Below are 17,179 nucleotides of genomic sequence, written 5' to 3' on the forward strand. Positions count from 1 at the left end.
CCTTGTCAGTCTAGCCACCTGCGTCTGCACTAGGGGCTTTTGGCAACACAGCTCTGTCGGCCGCAGATCACAACCCCATCCCGCCCCCGACCGCGGTCGTCGTGCCAGCAACAGACTGCAAAGCAGACCCGGCCTGAGATGTGGGAAACCTCTCCTCGAGCTACAGCCCCTCGCTCTCCTATGCTGGGAGCTGCTGCCTGCCAATTACTCTTTGCCATACCCAGACTGCAAGCTCTTCGGGGCAGACGCTGGCTATGTGCATTTGTGCAGTGCCCGGCCCAATGGGGCCCTGACCTGACTGGCACCTGTAGTCGCTATCCCGCTACAAATGTAATAGTTACGCACCGACTCCTGTGTTCGGTCCCAAATCAGCCACGCTTTCAGCCTTTTTTTTTTTTTTTAAATTGATCTTGGCTACTAAGTCACAAAACCCAGCCAGATCCAGCAGGACCCCAAACGCACCTCTCCCCCAGGTCTACCTTAACACCTCCAAAATCTGTGTCCTGTGGGAACGTTCTTGTGGGATCAGAGGGACAGTTTATCTGCACTGGGATCAGCCAATATTTGCGTCAGAGGCAGTGAACCGGCTTCCCAGTAATCCAGGAGTGGAGCTGTGAAATCAGCTCACAGAAGTGCAGCCACCACGGTGGCTTTTACCCTGCCGGCACTGACTTTGTGGGGCTCCTTTTCCGGACGGGAACCCAGCTCCGTTGCCGTGGTGGTACCAGGCCTTGCCCTGTTCGAGGAAATCAGCTTGCTGGCTCCCGATGCTCTTTGCCTGTGGGGATCAGAAGGAGATGGCCGCCGTGCAAGCCCTCCTGCTTTTAATGCTCATCGGAGTAGCCGAGCCCGGGGCAGGTCGATGCCCTGCCTGCGAGATGGCAGCCCTGGACCCAGAGGTGCAGAAGTCGTTCCTCATTGAGCTAGCAAAGCAGAGGATTCTTTCCAAGCTGCATTTGAAGGAGCGACCCAATGTGACCCAGCCGGTCTCCAGCGCTGGCCTGCTGACAGCTCTGGCGAGGCTACGTGTCAGGTGCACGAACCCGAGCATCACGTTGGAGATGCCAAGCCGGAGCCCCAAGACTGATGTGCAAGAGTATGAGATTCTCAGCTTTGCTGAGCCAGGTCTGTAAGGTCTCCCGGGGTGTCTCAAGGGGTGCGGCAGGGGCATAGCGAGGGACAGAGACATCCGCCAAGAAGGGCCTCTGCATGAGGGCATTTTACCCCATTGCAACCCCAAAAGGGCGCAGGAACAAAAATCAGTCCCCCGAGCACTTACATCCACAAACACATAATAGTAGTTCACTGTCAAACTGGGGGAGAGTATCTAGCAGGGTCCTGCAGGGCTCAGCCCTTGGTCTGGCGCTAGTCAATATTTTCATCAGTGACTTCGGTAACGGAGCGGAGGGAATGCTCCTACAACTTGCGGATGACATCACTGTGGGAGGGGTTGCAAGCTTTGGCGTTCGGGTTTCGAATTCAAAATGACCTTGACAAATCAGAGGATTGATCTGAAATCAACAAGATGCAATTTGAGGGGGGAGGGATAGCTCAGTGGTTTGAGCATTGGCCTGCTAAACCCAGGGTTGTGAGTTCAATCCTTGAGGGGGCCATTTAGGGATCTGGGGCAAAAATTGGGGATTGGTCCTGCTTTGAGCAGGGGGTTGGACTAGATGACCTCCTGAGGTCCCTTCCAACCCTCACATTCTATGATTCTATGATAAGGCCAGAGGGCAAAGTACTTCACTAAGGAAGGAAAAATCAAACGCACAACTACACGGGGAACTGGCGAGGCAATTGTACTGCTCAAAAGGATCGAGGGGTGGAATGGGTCACAAATTAACTACTTGAAAATCCTTCTGACCCGGTAGCTCAAAGCTAGACGGGAGAGGATCTAATGTAACTCTGTGGAGAGAGCACAGGGGGCGCTAGATGGCTGGGGAGTGCCGCTGTCCAACAGCTGCCGTGTTCCACCCCAGATGCAGCTCCATTTTCAGAGGGCATTGCTGAGTAGATTGTAAAGTGCTATGGGATCCTATCCTTCAATATCCCAGTATAAAACAGGATTAATTTCTCCTTCCATGGAAATTCAGCCACTTTTGGGGTGGAACACAGCCCAGACTCTCCCTCAGCAGCACTAACCCACAGGGTTCTTAGGTGGAGGAGGTGAAGATCAATGTATCCAGCTGAAATACCAGGCGCTTGGAATAACAAGCGACTTTCCAATGGGGAATTTAGCCAGCGCCCCGGGGGCTGACACCCCCGGCCTCCTTCCATTATATACTCAAAACACCATCAGCTCTTTAGCACCTATAGATGAAGACTGTGTGTCCGGTGAAAGCCAGCACCGTGCCCCCTAGCCCTCTGCCAAGTGCTCGCTTGGCCCAGACTGAGAAGACCACCAAAGCCCTGGGCTTTCCTTGGCAGGCTCCAACCCACAGACTCACTTGCACCTGCCGGCTTAGCTCACCAGCGGGCCGCCCAGGGCGGCCCGGGCTGGCCGGCGCAGAAGTCTCTTGGTAATGGTTTTGGCTGGGCACAGAGGTGTCTGAAGTGCAGCCAGCAAGACGGCTGCCGGGCCCGGCCCTTGTGTCTATTTTTCCATGGATGTCACTTTGCCTGTGGAAGGAGCTGTTGGCCAGGGAGCCTCGGCGGTATTGTGTCTGTGCACCCACAGAGGCAGGTCTGGACGCCCCGTGCCTGTGTGGGATAGGCAAGCCCGCTGGCCAAAGGAATGACACGCTGCGTTAGGAAAACGGCCCAGAACGGTGCTCCTCCGCAATCCGTTGTAGCCTGATCCAGGCCAGGCCAGAAAATCTCCTAGCACAAAGATGTGGCTGCAGGGAGGCAATGAACATGCACCATGGCCCAGCCCCTCAATCCATCCTCTAGAGCGGCCCGGGGGGGGGGGGCAAACTTTTTGGCCTCAGGGCCCCATCGGGGTTCCAAAACTGTATGGAGGGCCAGGTAGGGAAAGCTGTGCCTCCCCAAACAGCCTGGCCCCCACCCCCTATCTGCCCCCTCCCACTTCCCACCCCCTGACTGACCCCCTCAGAACTCCCCACCCATCCAATCCCCCCTGCTTCTTGTCCCCTGACCGCCCCCTCCCGGGACCCCCCGCCCCGAACCACCCTCCCCGGGCCCCACCTCCTATCCAACCCCCCCACTTCCTGCCCCCTGACAGCCCCACCCCCTATCCACATCCCTGCCCCCTGACAGCCCCCCCCCCGGACTCCCACACCTATCCAACCCCCCCTGTTCCCCGTCCCCTGACCGCCCCCGCCCAGAACCTCTGCCCCATCCAACCGCCCCCTGCTCCCTGTCCCCTGACTGCCCCCCAGGACTCCCTGCCCCTTATCCAACCCCCCCGCCCCCTTACCAGGCTGCTCAGAGCAGCAGGACTGGCAGCCGCCCCGCCCAGCCAGAGCCAGCCACGCCACCGCGCTGCCCGGCAGGAGCTCGCAGCCCCGTCACCCGGAGCTCTGGCGACACAGTGAGCTGAGGCTGCAGGGGAGGGGCCGGGGGCGAGCCTCCCCGGCCGGGAGCTCAAGGGCCAGGCAGGACAGTCCCGCGGGCCGGATGTGGCCCGCGGGCCATAGTTTTCCCACCTCTGGATTAGATCCAGAGGCAAAGAAAGGGATTTTTCTTTTTGTATTTAGATCCGCAATGCCGGGAGAACAATGATCTTCCATTTCTAGGCGGCGTCTCCTGGGGATCTCGGAATAGCAGCCATACACAAGGATCACATCATCCTCTGCTGAAATGCAGCTGCCTCTGGGGTGGGATAAAAGAGCACAGTAACAAAGCACAGCGATTTAGGCAGCAGGACGTGGAAAATGGGTCAGATCCTCAGCTGGTGTCAGTGTAGCTTCATTAAAGTCAATGAGGTTTGGCACCAGCTGAGGATCTGGCCCCATATCTTTCTCCAGCTTGACCAGCAAAGGGAATTTAGGAAAGGAATTTGACCAGGACACCAGAATTACCAGCCTAGCCTAGATTCTGCTGCTCACCACTGGGGTAAGTCTGGAGGCAAAGGAAAACGTAGGGTCACCCCAGCTGTGGCATATCACGGTTGGTGGAGTCCCGCACCATGGCCCCAGGGCTGTGTTTCACATTAATGCAGTGGTCTCCTGTTCCCCCCATCCTCAATAGAAAGGGCACTCCTGCCCCCCCTCTAACGCCAGCCTAGCCCGGCGTAAACGTGGAGACCTCATGGGCTTCATTTCCTAATGCCCCCCCCCCCTTGCTGCTTTGTCTGCAGGGCCCTCCGCTCCCAACAGGGCGCGTCTGCACTTCCACGTCACCCAGGATGCCGGCAGAAGCGTGCAAATCCTCCACGCCAACATGTACGTGTTCCCGGCGGCCCCCGGCGGCCCCGGGCGCAGGCTCACGGCGAAGCTGCTGTTGTCCGAGCCGGGCGATGCAAACCCGACGCTGGTTGGCAGGAGGCCGCTGGAGGTGAAGCGGGGAGGCTGGGCCGCGGTGGAGGTGAGGGCAGCTGCCCAGAGCTTCTTCAGCAAAGGCGGCCAGAGGCTAACCGCACAGCTGGAGCTTGAAGGAAGCCTGGAGCCTGCCCTGCTTCTCAGCAACAGCGAGTCTCACTGGCCGTTCACGGTGGCCGCGGCCCGGGCCAGTCCCCGACACCGGATTCGCCGCCGGGCCATCGAGTGCAACAGCAAGTCCCGGACGTGCTGCAGGAAGCAGTTCGTCGTTGACTTCAAGGAGATCGGCTGGATCATCCAGCCGGAGGCCTGCCACATGAACTACTGCACGGGGCAGTGCCCCATTCACGTGGCCAGCGTGCCCGGCCTGGCCTCCTCCTTCCACACAGCCATCCTGAATCCCATGAAGGCCAACGACGCGCACGCCACCGTCAGCTCCTGCTGCGTCCCCTCTCCCTGCTCTGCTACAACCAGGACAGCAACGTCACCAAGACCGACATCCCCGACATGACCGTGGACGCCTGCGGCTGCACCTAACCCTCTGCCCAGCGCACGCACAGCTGCCTTTGCACTGAGCGAGTCTTCCCTCGAACCGGGACTGGACAGAGATTCCCCCGCCGAGGTCCTGTTCCCACTGGTCCTGCTGTTGGAATTCACGTCCTTCACATACGGGACTGATTGTGCTGGTGAACCGTGCCGTGTCAAGTCTCTCCGCAGGACAGGTACAGCAATCTCACCCCCCATCCAACGGCCTCCCTCCACCCTTCCCCAGGGAAGAGGAGAGAGCTCTGAGCGGACGCCAGCCAGGGGCCCTTTGCAGCCATGGGTTCTGCAATGTGAAGACCCGCCCTGTAGGGAATTTGGACCAAGCCCCCCGTCCTCAGAGACCGCCGTGGGGGGAATGCCGGGCAGGGTCAGAGAGGAGCTCAGTGCTGCCTAGACAAATTCAGACAGGAGGAAAGCAGGCGTAAATTCTTCATGGGGCGAGTAACAAGCCACTGGCACAATTTGCCGAGGGCCGTGGCAGATTTGCCATTTTGAAATGGGGACTGGATGATTTTCCAAAAGCTTTGCTATAGGAACGATGGGTAGGGATGCTATCCAGGGGCTCAGATGAGACGGTCACAAGGGGCCCTTCTGGCCTTGGGATCTCTGATCTGTGACTGAGTGGGGCAGGGAACAGAGGGCCACACCACGTCGCTTGGCACTGAATCGGAGCTGCAGCCTGGGATGCCAGCTGGCGTGCACCGAGTCCTGTGGAACCAGGAGAGCGCTCTGGGGTGAGGGGTGAGCTGGTCCCGACGGGAGGGACGCAGCCCGGCTTCTCTGTCCGTAAGGCGCCCGCAGCCCTTTAAGATATCTGTTCCTCCCGCCCTGAGCAGCCTCTGTCCTGTGCACTCAATAAAATGCTGTATCTGTGTGTGCGTGACCTCCTCATCAGCTAGCAAGTCACTCCCCATCCCCAATCGCGGATCCCAGTCCTGCCCCCGCCCCTTTGGGGGGCTGCCATGGTGCAAGACAACTGACCTGGCTAGCCAAGGATGCCTTCAACGTGAAGGTGTTCCCAGGTGGCACAGATCTGGCACAGCCCTAGGGTAGGGGCATGGGGTGGGGACGTGCTGTCACAGAGTCCAGGGCTCTGGTTACAGGCAGGCAGGTAGCCTGAGCCTAGCCGCTCCTCCCCGCTGCCAGCCAGGTCATCTGCATTTTCACTGACCATTTCCCTCTCCACCGATTGGTTCCCTGGATTCAAATTCAAACCCTTGGCCGTTACAGGAGCAGGGCCTGGATCCTGTCCCAAAGAGACACAGTCACCCCCTAACAGGGTCTCGCAGCTGGTATCCTGGAGAACCCCAACGACCAGCCAGCCCCACCCCTCCTGGGTCTGCACAGGGATCTGGGCCATAGGCAGGGCGAGGGGCTTCATCCCTGGGACCCTCACCCAGCTCACACAGCCCCTCAGCCTCTGAGGCTGCACCACCCAGGGCCTGACACCAGTTCTCTCTGTCCCAGGATCTCGCCACCCCAGGAATGTCTCCCCATTGACCGTCACCTTCCACACAGACATATAGGTTGGGGTCAGGAGTGGGAGCCTGTCCACCTCCCCACCCATCTGGCTGATGGAGTCTACGGCCTTGGGACCCAGCAAGGGAGCTAGACACCGGGGCTTTTCCGCAGGGTCCCCCTGGTTCAAATCGCCAGCCTGCTCAAAGGCAGTGAGGTGGCATCCACATCCCCCCCTCCTCAACCAGGGGCAGCAATTTAATCTCGAGGTTCCCTGCGGAACTGGCCCCCCAGGGTCTATCCCCACTCACCCCTGAGGGGTCCCCTAGGCCTCTCCGCTCCCCCACCGCCAGTTCATGCTGCTGCTGCTTCTGCAGCTCTTTCTCGGGCTCTCGCTGGCTCTCACGGTCCTCTCGCTCTCTTGGACTCAGCTCCAATCCCGTCCGTCTCGGATCCCCTGATGGGGAACCCGATCGTGAAGACCCCCGTCTGGTCGGGGACAGGAGTCTTGGGGGTGCCTGGCTCCCACTCCAGCTGCTCCCAGATCCTGCTATAGCCCCATTTGGGGTCAGGAATCTGCTCCTTAGGGCGGTCACTCTAGCTGCACAATGAACTGTGCTTTGATGAACTTTCCAATGCTCAACCCTCTCTTTCTGCACAGGGTTACAATGTCCTTCTTAAGGAGACGGTGACAGGCCACCACTCCGCTGCTCCCAAGTTGTTGTGGACTCACAGGCCTGTGTGCTCTCAGCTCCCCACGGTTTCCAGGGAGAACCCCTAGTGTGCCAGCCCTTCTCGACGTCACCCCATTACTGCACAGTCCTTCTCGCTGGTCACACACTCCCAGGGGTTAACCGCCCCCCAAAACCGGTCCTCTCTGAGCCTTCAGCACGCCTGGTCCTCGTCAATCCCCCTTCGTTTTACTGATCTCCAGTCACTTACTGCAGGAAGCGCCATCCGCGGGGTGCAGTACATCCCACCGCTGACACCAGCTGTCACGGCGTCCCCAGGCGATGCTCTGGGACGGCTCCCTACGAAGTCAGGCAGGACTCTGGGGAAGTCTCCTCTCTTTGAGCAGCCTGTCTGCAGGACACACAGCTCACACAGCTTCCACCTTCCTGGGTCTGACCTCGGAGCATTCAGCATCCTCTGCCCCTCCGTGCGCTTCCCATAGCGAGTCCGCCCAGGCAGGGTCCTGGGGAAGCCAGAGGATCCTGCCCCCCAACTCCACAGGCAGATGTGACTCTCAGCCAGCCAGTAAAACAGAAGGTTTATTAGACGACAGGAACATGGTCTAACACAGAGCTTGTAGGTGCATAGAACAGGACCCCTCAGCCGGGTCCATTTTGGGGGGCAGTGAGCCAGACAACCACGTCTGCACGTCACTCCATGTCCCAGCCAGCCCCAAAACTGAAACTCTCTCCAGGCCCTCCTCCTCTGGGCTTTGTCCCTTTCCTGGGCCAGGAGGTCGCCGGATTCCTTTGTTCTCCAACCCTTCAGCTCTCACCTTGCAGAGGGGAAGGGCCCAGGCCATCAGTTGCCAGGAGATAGAGTGTCACCATTTATGTACCCTGGTTTTTTGCTCTGCAAACAAATCAGATCTGCAACAAATCTGCAACAATCACACCCCCTTATCCCACCACCTAGAGACTTAAGAAATGCATAGGGGAAACTGAGGCACCCCCACAGTATTCAGAGGAAACATTAAGAACAGTCCCGCTTCGTCATACGTGCCTAGGGCATTCTCAGCGGGATTCTCTGGGGCTCACGCCCATGAGCGAGAGTTGAAGGAAGCCCCCAGTTCCGTTGGCCGCACGTGCACAGTGGGCAGGTGGCATGGGCCAGCCCAAGGCAGCTTTGCTGCCCTCAGCTACCAGCCTGGCTGCCAGACCTTCTGCCTAGTGCGGTCCCCTGCAAACTGGCGACCGGTTCCAAAATCCAGCCGGTGCCAGGAGCCACCGCGCAGCGCCCAGCGGGCACCGGGAGCTGAGCTTGGGGCAGGCCTGCCGCAAGGGGCCCACTAACCCACTGTGGCAACCCCCACCTGCCAGCCATTCCCCATCGGGCCAGGCAGGCTCGGCCTCACACGCCAGGGCCTGCCCTGATTCCAGGGGCTACTCAAGAGGCTGCTGCGAGCTCCCAAAGCCTCAGGTGGCCGGGGACCTGCTAGCTCCTGCAGCAGGCTCTTGCTGTCTGCTTCTGGGGCAAGTCTCCTGGGGGACACGTCCAGAGGGGCAGCGCTCGGGGGCTTGAGACTGTGGATCCTGGCTCTCTGCAGCTGGGCCACTGGGGGCGGAGAGGGGGCGTAGCGGGGATGGTCAGAGCCATTGCCAATTGCCGCTTGCTCAGCGTGCATCCACGCACCCAAACAGCACACCAAGGGGTGCCAAGCCACCCGGGGGGCAAAAGTCCTCCCGCAGCTGGGCAAACATGCTCCGTCGATCAGATTTTTTTTTTTTTTTTTTTTTTTTTTTTTTTTTGGTGAGACGGGGTTTCAGGGGTCCTGAGGACAGCACGCAGCTGGTTCAGGGACGCTCGGCTCTGGGTCTGACACTCGCACACGGTCCCCAAGTGGGGACAACCAGACTGGTCCCCTGCAGAGCTTCCGGCTTGGGGCCCTCTCAGCGTGGCTTGGCTCCGGGCTCCTCGCCTCGGCCCCCAGCTCTCAGTGGGATGGGCCTTCCCCTGACTGGGGCCCAGCACCACTCCCGGGGTAGGGGGTGTTTCCCTCTCTGCTTGGGCTCCTTGCCGGAGACCCTCCAGCCCCGGGAATGAGCTGCCCCATGCCTGTCCTGCTTGGAGGGGAGGGGGCAGGACAACCGGCAGATTGGGTGTTGAAATGGGGCCGTTCCTCCTGCTGGGAAACCTGGGGTGACCCAAGGCTGGGCTCCATGCGGAGTGCCTCGCTGCCACCTGGACCGCAGGCCCCAGGCTCCCCCTCAGGCCAGCAGATGCAGCTAGGGAGGAAGGGTTGGAGGGCGGCCCCGCGGGGCTGACACGGGAGTACTGGGCTGGGTTCTGCTCTCCCCTGCAGGTTTCAACGCGACTTCTCCATTACCCTACTCCTGTGCTTGGCACAGGGCTAGGATATAAGCCACCTCCCAGCTTCACCTAGTCCAGACCCTGCTCATCCCTAGGCATAAATTACAGCAGCCTCAGGGCTCTGATTTCTGCTCTGCCCCCCCGCCCCCGGAACAAAGAATACCCATAATTCAGTGCATTGCAGCCATGCCCCTGATCCACCCCATACACCAGGGACAAGGTTGGTGCCGGGATCTTACGCAAGCTCCACACTGGTCAGGGAGGCTCCCATGCAGGGGCAATTCCTAGGGGCCATTTCCCCTGTGTTAGGGCCCCTTTACAGTGCTGGAGCGGGACAAAGGTTCCTGGATACAATGGAGAATCCAGACTCCTGGCTGTACTGGAGTCACTCCAGATTTGCACCAGTGTAAATAAGATGTTATCAGTGTAGCAATTCATCCTGGCAAAAGGGGCTAGACTGGCAGCTCCCGCTAACATCCCTGTTTATCCAGAGAGCCCTGCAAGGCCAGGATGGAGAACATGGACATTTCTTTATTATTATTACGGGGGGAAGGGGGAGATGCATGACTCAGTTTCCCCATTCCCTTTGGATTGTCAACCCTAGGGAAGGAAGGGGTTAATTCCTCCTCACGGCCTGGATGGGAAGGGTTGGGCTGCTAGTCCAGGTGGCTGGCTGGGCTGGGCTGACTGAAGGAGAACTGGCCCCATGTGCATGGTGGCCTGGACAATAAGGTAGGGTTGCTAACTTTCTAATTGCACAAAACACCCTTGCCCCGCGGCTACCATGAGGCCCCGCCCCTTCTCAGGGGCCCCACCCCCCTCCCTCCATCGCTCGCTCTCCTCCACCCTCACTCACTTTCACTATGCTGGGGCAGGGGGTTGGAATGTGGAAGGGGGTGAGGGCTCTTGGGTGGGGCCAGAAATGAGGGGTTCAGGTTGCGGGAGGGGGCTCTGGGCTGGGGCAGCGGGTTAGGATGTGGGAGAGGGTGCGGGCTCTGGGAGGGGGCACAGAGCTGGGGCAGGGGGTTGGGGTATGGGATCTGGGAGGAAGTTAGGGTGCAGGACGGGGTCCGACCTGGGCATGGGGTTCGGGTGGGGGTGTGGGGTCTGGGAGGGAGTTAGGGTGCAGGAACGGGTTCCGACCTGGGACAGGCGGTTCGGGGTGTGGTCTCCAGCCAGGCGGTGCTTACTTCAGGCAGCTCCCGGTTGGTGGCACAGTGGGGCTAAGGCAGGCTCCCTGCCTGCCCTGGCTCCACGCTGCTCCCAGAAGCGGCCGGCATGTCCCTGCGGCCCCTAGGCGGAGGTGAGGCCAGGCGACTCTGTGCAGTGCTCGCACCTGCAGGCACCGCCCCCACAGCTCCCATTGTCTGCAGTTCCCGGCCAATGGGACCTGCAGAGCCGGCACCTGGGGCAGGGGCAGCATGCAGAGCTCACTGATCGCACCTGTGCCTAGCAGCCAGAGGGAGATGTTGCTGCTTCTTGGAGCTGCATGGAGCCAGCTAGAGAGCCTGCCAGCCCCGCGCCAACCAGACTTCTCATGGCCCAGTCCGCAGCGCTGTCCAGAGCCACCAGGGTCCCTTTTCAACCGGGCTTTATGGTCGAAAACCGGACGCCTGGCAACTCTACATCAAAGGCCAGAGAAGTTGCGGAAGCAGCACCTGGAAAGCAAGGACTGAGAGGTGAGGAAGGACGGGGGTTAAGATCTCTCCCTGCAGCACCGAGAAGGAGATGAATGCTGGAGCTTTGGCTCGCGGGGCCGGTGATGCTCCCAGAGCAGACTCTCGGCCCAGCTCTGCTCTGACCAGAGAGCCCCCAAAGGCTGGATTCCAGCTGACCAGCTGCAGTCTCTGCCCCGGGGCTGGGCCCATCTGGGCTCCCTGGAGAGCCGGGAACCCCAGGTGCGAGAGCCCGAGGGCCCCATCCCCGGGCAGTGAAGCTGCAAGGCTCAGCTTTGTAAAAAAATGGAAGATCCAGAACACTTGGTGTGCAGACACGTGTCCCCTGGACGGGGAGAGGGGAGGGCCGTCCCCACGACCCCTTCAGTCCCAAGCCTCTCCGCTGGGGTGCTCCTTTGGGCCACGTGCGGCTGAGCGAGCCCAAGAAAGCCGAGTTCCCAGCTGCGGCCGGAGGCAGCTTCCAGCCCTTCACAAGCGGGCTGGGGTCTCTGCCCGGGGTCTAAAGAGGTGGGAAATGTCGCAGGCCTGGCTGGCTCAGGGAAAAGTCGTCTCTGGGGGACGTGCCCCTGTGGACGGAGCACTCTCGAAGTGGAGTGTTTCCTTCCCACTTTCCTGGGTTCACCGTCACAAAACGTTCCAAACCTCCATCCCCCCCCGAATTTCCACTCCATGGACATTTCAACTCTTCATCCCCATTCGGGCAGAAACCTCATTTCGGATGTTGGACCTCATGGCTTCTGACCCATCCCGGCCACCAGTATCGGTTCACACAGACCCCCATCTCTGCAGCCCCCCAGCCCCCAGGCCAGGCCAATGTTCCGCAGTTCAGTTCCCTAACAAGAGCCGCGGCCAGCTGCGCCCGCGGCCCATGGCAGCGAATCGAAGCCAGATTCCACAATGTTTCCCCGCTTATCTCACTGGACCAGGGGCAGGCTGACTAGATAAGGGGGGGATGTGTCTGTGTGTGGCAGGGGGAGGGAGGCAAAGGTTATTCTGGCCAGTCCAACACCCGGGACCCATTATGTAATCTTACGGGCGTCCGTCCTCACAGCTTGGCTGTCACTTACACCTGGGCGCAAGGGGCCCCTGCCCTGGGGACACCATACAGCAGCTAACCTGGTGCAAAGGTGCTAGGGGAGGAGGTGTCCCCCGTGCCCCCAGGAAAACCCCCACGCAGAAGGCCCTGCCCTGCCTCCACAGCAGGAAGTGCTGGGGGCAAGGGCAGGAGGGGGCGTGACTGGACCTGCACCCCAACCAGGGGCCACACTTTAGGGCGAAGTTGGCCAGTGCTGGGGCCACACCAGCCCCTGAATGAGCAAGGCACAAGCCGGTCCCTGCGCAGGGAGGAAGCTATGGCTTTGAGGCCCCCCTCCCCCCCCGCAGATGCCCCGATGCAAAGGTCCTGGGAGCGGCACTGGGCCTGTAGCCGGCGGCACCGAGGCGAGAATGGGAGCCCTGCTCCTGTGTTGGAGGCCACGGTCCAGGCCTGCGGCTACGCTGTGCCACTGGGCACCTGCCCTCTGGCAGGGGGGAAGTTAAAGGGAGTCCTGACCAAGTCAGCAGCCTTCTGCACGCCCACCCTAAGCAGAGGCCTGCGTCGGGGGAAGCTGCCAAGAGAAGAGCAAAGCAGCAGCCCGGCTCCCATCTCAGAGGGCCTGGCCGGCCCAGGCTTCCGGCTGGCAACCCCCGGCTTCGCTCGGAGTTGCAATCCCGCTCCTCCGGGTACAGCCCTGCACTGGCCAGGGCCCCGCGTCCCCTTCGAGGACTCGCCCGTCTCCTGGCTTGACCCACCTCCCAGGGGCACCGGGTTGAGGCCGATTGTGCCCAGAGAGCTCCAACTCCTCCCTGACTGGGGGGATCTGGCCCCGCAGCGGCCCCTGGAACAGACTGTTCCTTATGCCCACGCAGCGCGCGGCACGGCTCCCCGAGTCCATCACAGCCCTAGCTGTGCAGCATTTGCTCAGCCTTGCAGCTCTGGAAGTCCCCAGTTCAATCCCTGCTGCGTCGGCCAAGCGGGCACCTGCCCCTTGCAAAGGCACCTGGAGCGGGCCCCTGGTGACCCTATCGCTCCATGGCCTGGCTGGAAAGCTCCTGGCCCAGCCAGGCCTCAGCCCTGCCCATCGCGGGGGGGGGGCAGCGTCCAGGGGCCCGAGGCCGGTCCTGTACGTCAGGGGATCGATGCCATCTGGGGCCCAAGGCCGGGTTTGCGCAAAGCCGAAGGGATGTTGTGTTTTTATTTATCCCTCCCTGTCTGTGTTTGTTCAACAAACAGCTTCTCTGCGGCCAGGGATGCTGGGAAGGATCCCATGCCGAGTCGCCCGGAGCCCTGCGGGTGGACAACATGGACCCTCTATCCTGCCTCAACTGGGCAGCAGCTCTGCGTGGCAGAAGGAGTCCGTAAGGTTAAAAGCCGGGCTGGTGCATTATGATCATCTTGTCTGACCTCTTGGGGAATGATTATTATTGCAGTAGCACCTCTAACCTCCATTGTGCTGGGTGCCAAAGGGCTCACAGGCTAAGCAGACAAAGGTTGGGAGGGGAAACTGAGGCATGGAGTGGGCAAGTGACTTGCCCCAGGCCCTACAGTGGCTCAGTGACAGAGGACTCCTGGGCCCTGGGCTGTAATGGTTCTAGCTTCCAGCCATGGGCGCTTATCCTGCCCTGTCTGGCATCCGAGAGCCCCGTCCCGGCAGGAGCATTCACCCCATGGAGGCATCGATTGAGGCCCAGCTGTGCCTTCTCTCTACGGGATGCGCCGGAGTCCCTCCGTGCTGGGTGCGTTCTCCAGCCTTCAGTCTGTGCGTGTCGCTCTTTCGTCTTCTGCTCACCGACTCGAAGCCAGCATGTGCCTTGTAGCCCCCCTGGCGGCGTCTACATCGCACACAAAGGCTGGGATTTGATGCAGGTGTGCCAAGCCCCCCTTCGTCCGCACACAAATCAGTCTGTGCACTCAGGATCCAGGTCGTAGGACCCTGCTGGGGGGTGGGTCCAAGCCCTCTCGCTCTGCAGTGCGGACGCAGCACAAGCCGCAGACCTGAGCCGGAAGGGCTGCGTAGTGTAGCATGGATGCTGGGAGGGGGCACTCTACCAGCAGGCGAGGCATATGGCTGGAGTATTTATAGCCCTCACGCGCTTCCCGTGCAGAGTGATTCAGAACCAAAGGGGCTGCGTTTGGCTTTACGTGTGAACGAGGGGCTAGAAAGGAAGCTGAAAGCCAGCAGGGCACAGGGCTGTTCTGCACGGGCAGAATCAATAACAGCCGCAGCAGCCATCTCTGCTTCTGGAGAGCGATCCTGAGGTGTTTCACAAACCGGGCTCCAAAAGGCAGCCACCTCTGGGGCTGGGCCTGGCAGCTGTTTGCACAGGGATCCCTCGCCCAGCGCTGAGATGCGGCCACCTCTGGGGTGAGACACAGCAGCTGTTTATAGATCGTTCCATTCATCACTGACATGCAGCTGCCTCTGGGGTGGGGTACAGCAGCCGTTTAAAAGCCAGACCCCACCACCCTACAACGGCTTTGGATAAGAAGTGAAGGAAATCCCCATCTCCAGCAGCGGCGGGTAAGGTGCGGCAGCCAGAGCTCCTCTCTGCCAACAGGACCCCAGGGTCTCTAATAGCCAAAGGTTATTCCCTCTTCTCTGCCATTCGGCACGTGCGGAGCGCCCCCTAGGGGCAGCGCGCTCCATGCTGACTCTATGTGGCGGGAAGTGCTCTATTTTAAGCCCGTTTTCATTGGGTTCTCAGCAGCAATTTCCTGTGCGCAATGTTCCTAGAGCGCTGTTAAAAGTCCGGTCGGCAGCACAGCACGGCTGAGCCAGGCTCCCTGCCCTGGCTCCATGCAGCTCCCGGAAGCGGCCGGCATGTCCCTGCGGCCCCTCGGCACAGGGGTGATCAGGGAAGCTCCGTGCGCTGCCCCCCCCCCCCCCCAGTGCTGGCTCCGCAGCTCCCACTGGCCGGGAACCGTGGCCAATGGGAGCTGCGGGGGCGGCGCCTGCGGGGGCGGGCAGCGTGCAGAGCCCCCTGGCCCCTGCGCCGAGGAGGCGGACATGGCGCCACTTCCGGGAGCCGCGTGGGGGCAGGGCAGGCAGGGAGCCTGCCTTAGCCCCACTGTGCCGCCGCCCGGCTGGAGCCTGCGCCCCGAGCCTCCTCCCACACCCCAGCTGCCTGCCCCAGGTCAGAACCCCCTCCCGCACCCTAACTCCATCCCGGAGCCTGCACCCCAACCCCCTGCCCCAGCCTGCACCCCCTCCCTGCGGGGAGACTCCTGGCTCAGCCCGGCTTCTACTGGCCCAGCCCTGAGTCAACGAGCCAAACTGCGACAGGAGACCCTGCTGTCAGTGAGGTCCCTTCACTCCAGCGCCTCGGCTGATCCAGCCTCCGACCCAGAGCAAGACCCAGAGGAGGCTGCAGGGCCGATATGGCTCCGGGTTGGGGTGGAGAATAAACCAGGCTGGGGCCAAAGGTCCCCCTGGACTCTGCGCTTGGGGCTGCCACTGGCCTCTCCCCTCGGCCGGGATCTTGATGCTGCCCATCGCTCCCGAAGGAGACCATGCCAAGGTCAACAGCCGCGCTGCGAAGGTCCAAGGGCGCCCGTTGCCAGCGGCTGGAGCGGGGTCTCCAGGCAGCTCTGAGGTCAGGGCGTAGGGTGGGAATTCCTCCCAGGGGCCGGTTTCTACCAGGAAAAGGGCTCGGCTCTTGGCTGCTGTCTCAGGGCGATTTCTCACCATGGGCGGTGGGGGCGGCCCTGGCCCAAGAGGCAGTGTGACCGGGAGCTGGAGCCGTTACACCCGGTGAGGATAATCACCGGAGCCCAGCTCCCAGCCCTCCGAGAGTTGGGCCTTTCAGACGAGGCCCCCTCGGCTCCGCAGGGACATTCCTGGCCCTGGGGGGATTTTCCGAGGAAGCGGGGAGGGGCAGAGTTCTCAGCCAAAATCTCCCCTCCTCTGCTCCTGCCCACCCCTGGGGGTGGGATGGCCAGGTGGGGACAGGGAGGACGTGCCGTCTGGGGCGATGTCATGGGCTGCCCTGGAGTTCAAAGCCTTGGACGCCAAGAACCAGCTTTGCGTTAGAAGGGTGGCACAGAGACTGTCCCCGCAGGCCCCCTTGTGCCTGGATGCGACAATGCGGCCGCTCTGCCTCAGTTTCCCCACCACCATCTTTGGCCTGCTCCAGCATAGAGGTGATCGGGCCCTCTGGCCGAGCCTTCTGGGGTAAGAGCTAATCAACACACCAAGCAAAAGACTCCTCGGTCCGGCTGGGCTTGGTCTCCAGCCCCCTCCCAGCTTGTCCTCTGCCTCCCAGCTGGCTCCAGGGCTCCACGGCCAGGCCACGCCTCTCCTCCACTCAAGCTCTCCAGCAGGCCCCAGTTCTCCTACGGTCCTTGTGTCACGGAGTCCCCGGGTGATGCTCTGGGACTGCTCCCCATGAAGCCAGTCAGGACTCGGGTGCAGTCGCCTTCCTGTGAGCAGCCTGTCTTCAGGACACACAGCTCCCCCGGCTCCACCTTCCTGGGTCTGACCTTGGAGCATTCAGCATCCTCTGCCCCTCCCTGCGCTTCCCATAGCGAGTCCGCTCAGGTGGGATCGGAGGGGGGGCCAGAGGGTCCTTCCCCCCAACTCCGCAGTCAGACGGGACTCTCAGCCAGCCAGGAAAACAGAAGGTTTGTTAGACGACTAGAACATGGTCTAAACCAGAGCTTGCAGGTGCAGAGAACGGGACCCCTCAGCTGGGTCCATTCTGGGGGCCAGTGAGCCAGACAACCACGTCTGCCCTTCACTCCATGTCCCAGCCAGCCCCAAACTTCCTCTCCCTCCAGTCCCCCCTCCTCTGGGCTTTGTCCTTTTCCCAGGCCAGGAGGTCACTGGATTCCTTTGTTCTCCAACCCTTCAGCTCTCACCTTGCAGGGGGGAAGGGCCCAGGCCATCAGTTGCCAGGAAACAGGGTGTTGGCCATTCTCTGTGTCCAGACCCCTGCACACACCTGCCCTCTGGGGCTCTGCAACGATTATACCCCCTT

The 17,179-nt window shown here is 61.2% G+C and overlaps 1 protein-coding gene across 1 annotated transcript; it reads left to right on the plus strand.

The window, feature by feature from the left end:
- Positions 1-463: 463 nt before the first annotated feature.
- Positions 464-5,862, plus strand: LOC311510711 (inhibin beta C chain-like). Its single transcript, XM_084610631.1, is given in 3 exon segments — positions 464-1,125; positions 4,262-4,885; positions 4,888-5,862. Coding segments are annotated over 3 exon segments (1,074 nt in total). The 5' UTR covers positions 464-767; the 3' UTR covers positions 4,980-5,862.
- Positions 5,863-17,179: the final 11,317 nt, after the last annotated feature.

Source organism: Lepidochelys olivacea, assembly GCF_965140295.1.
Source record: "Lepidochelys olivacea isolate rLepOli2 genome assembly, chromosome: 20".
NCBI classification, from domain to species: Eukaryota; Metazoa; Chordata; order Testudines; family Cheloniidae; genus Lepidochelys; species Lepidochelys olivacea.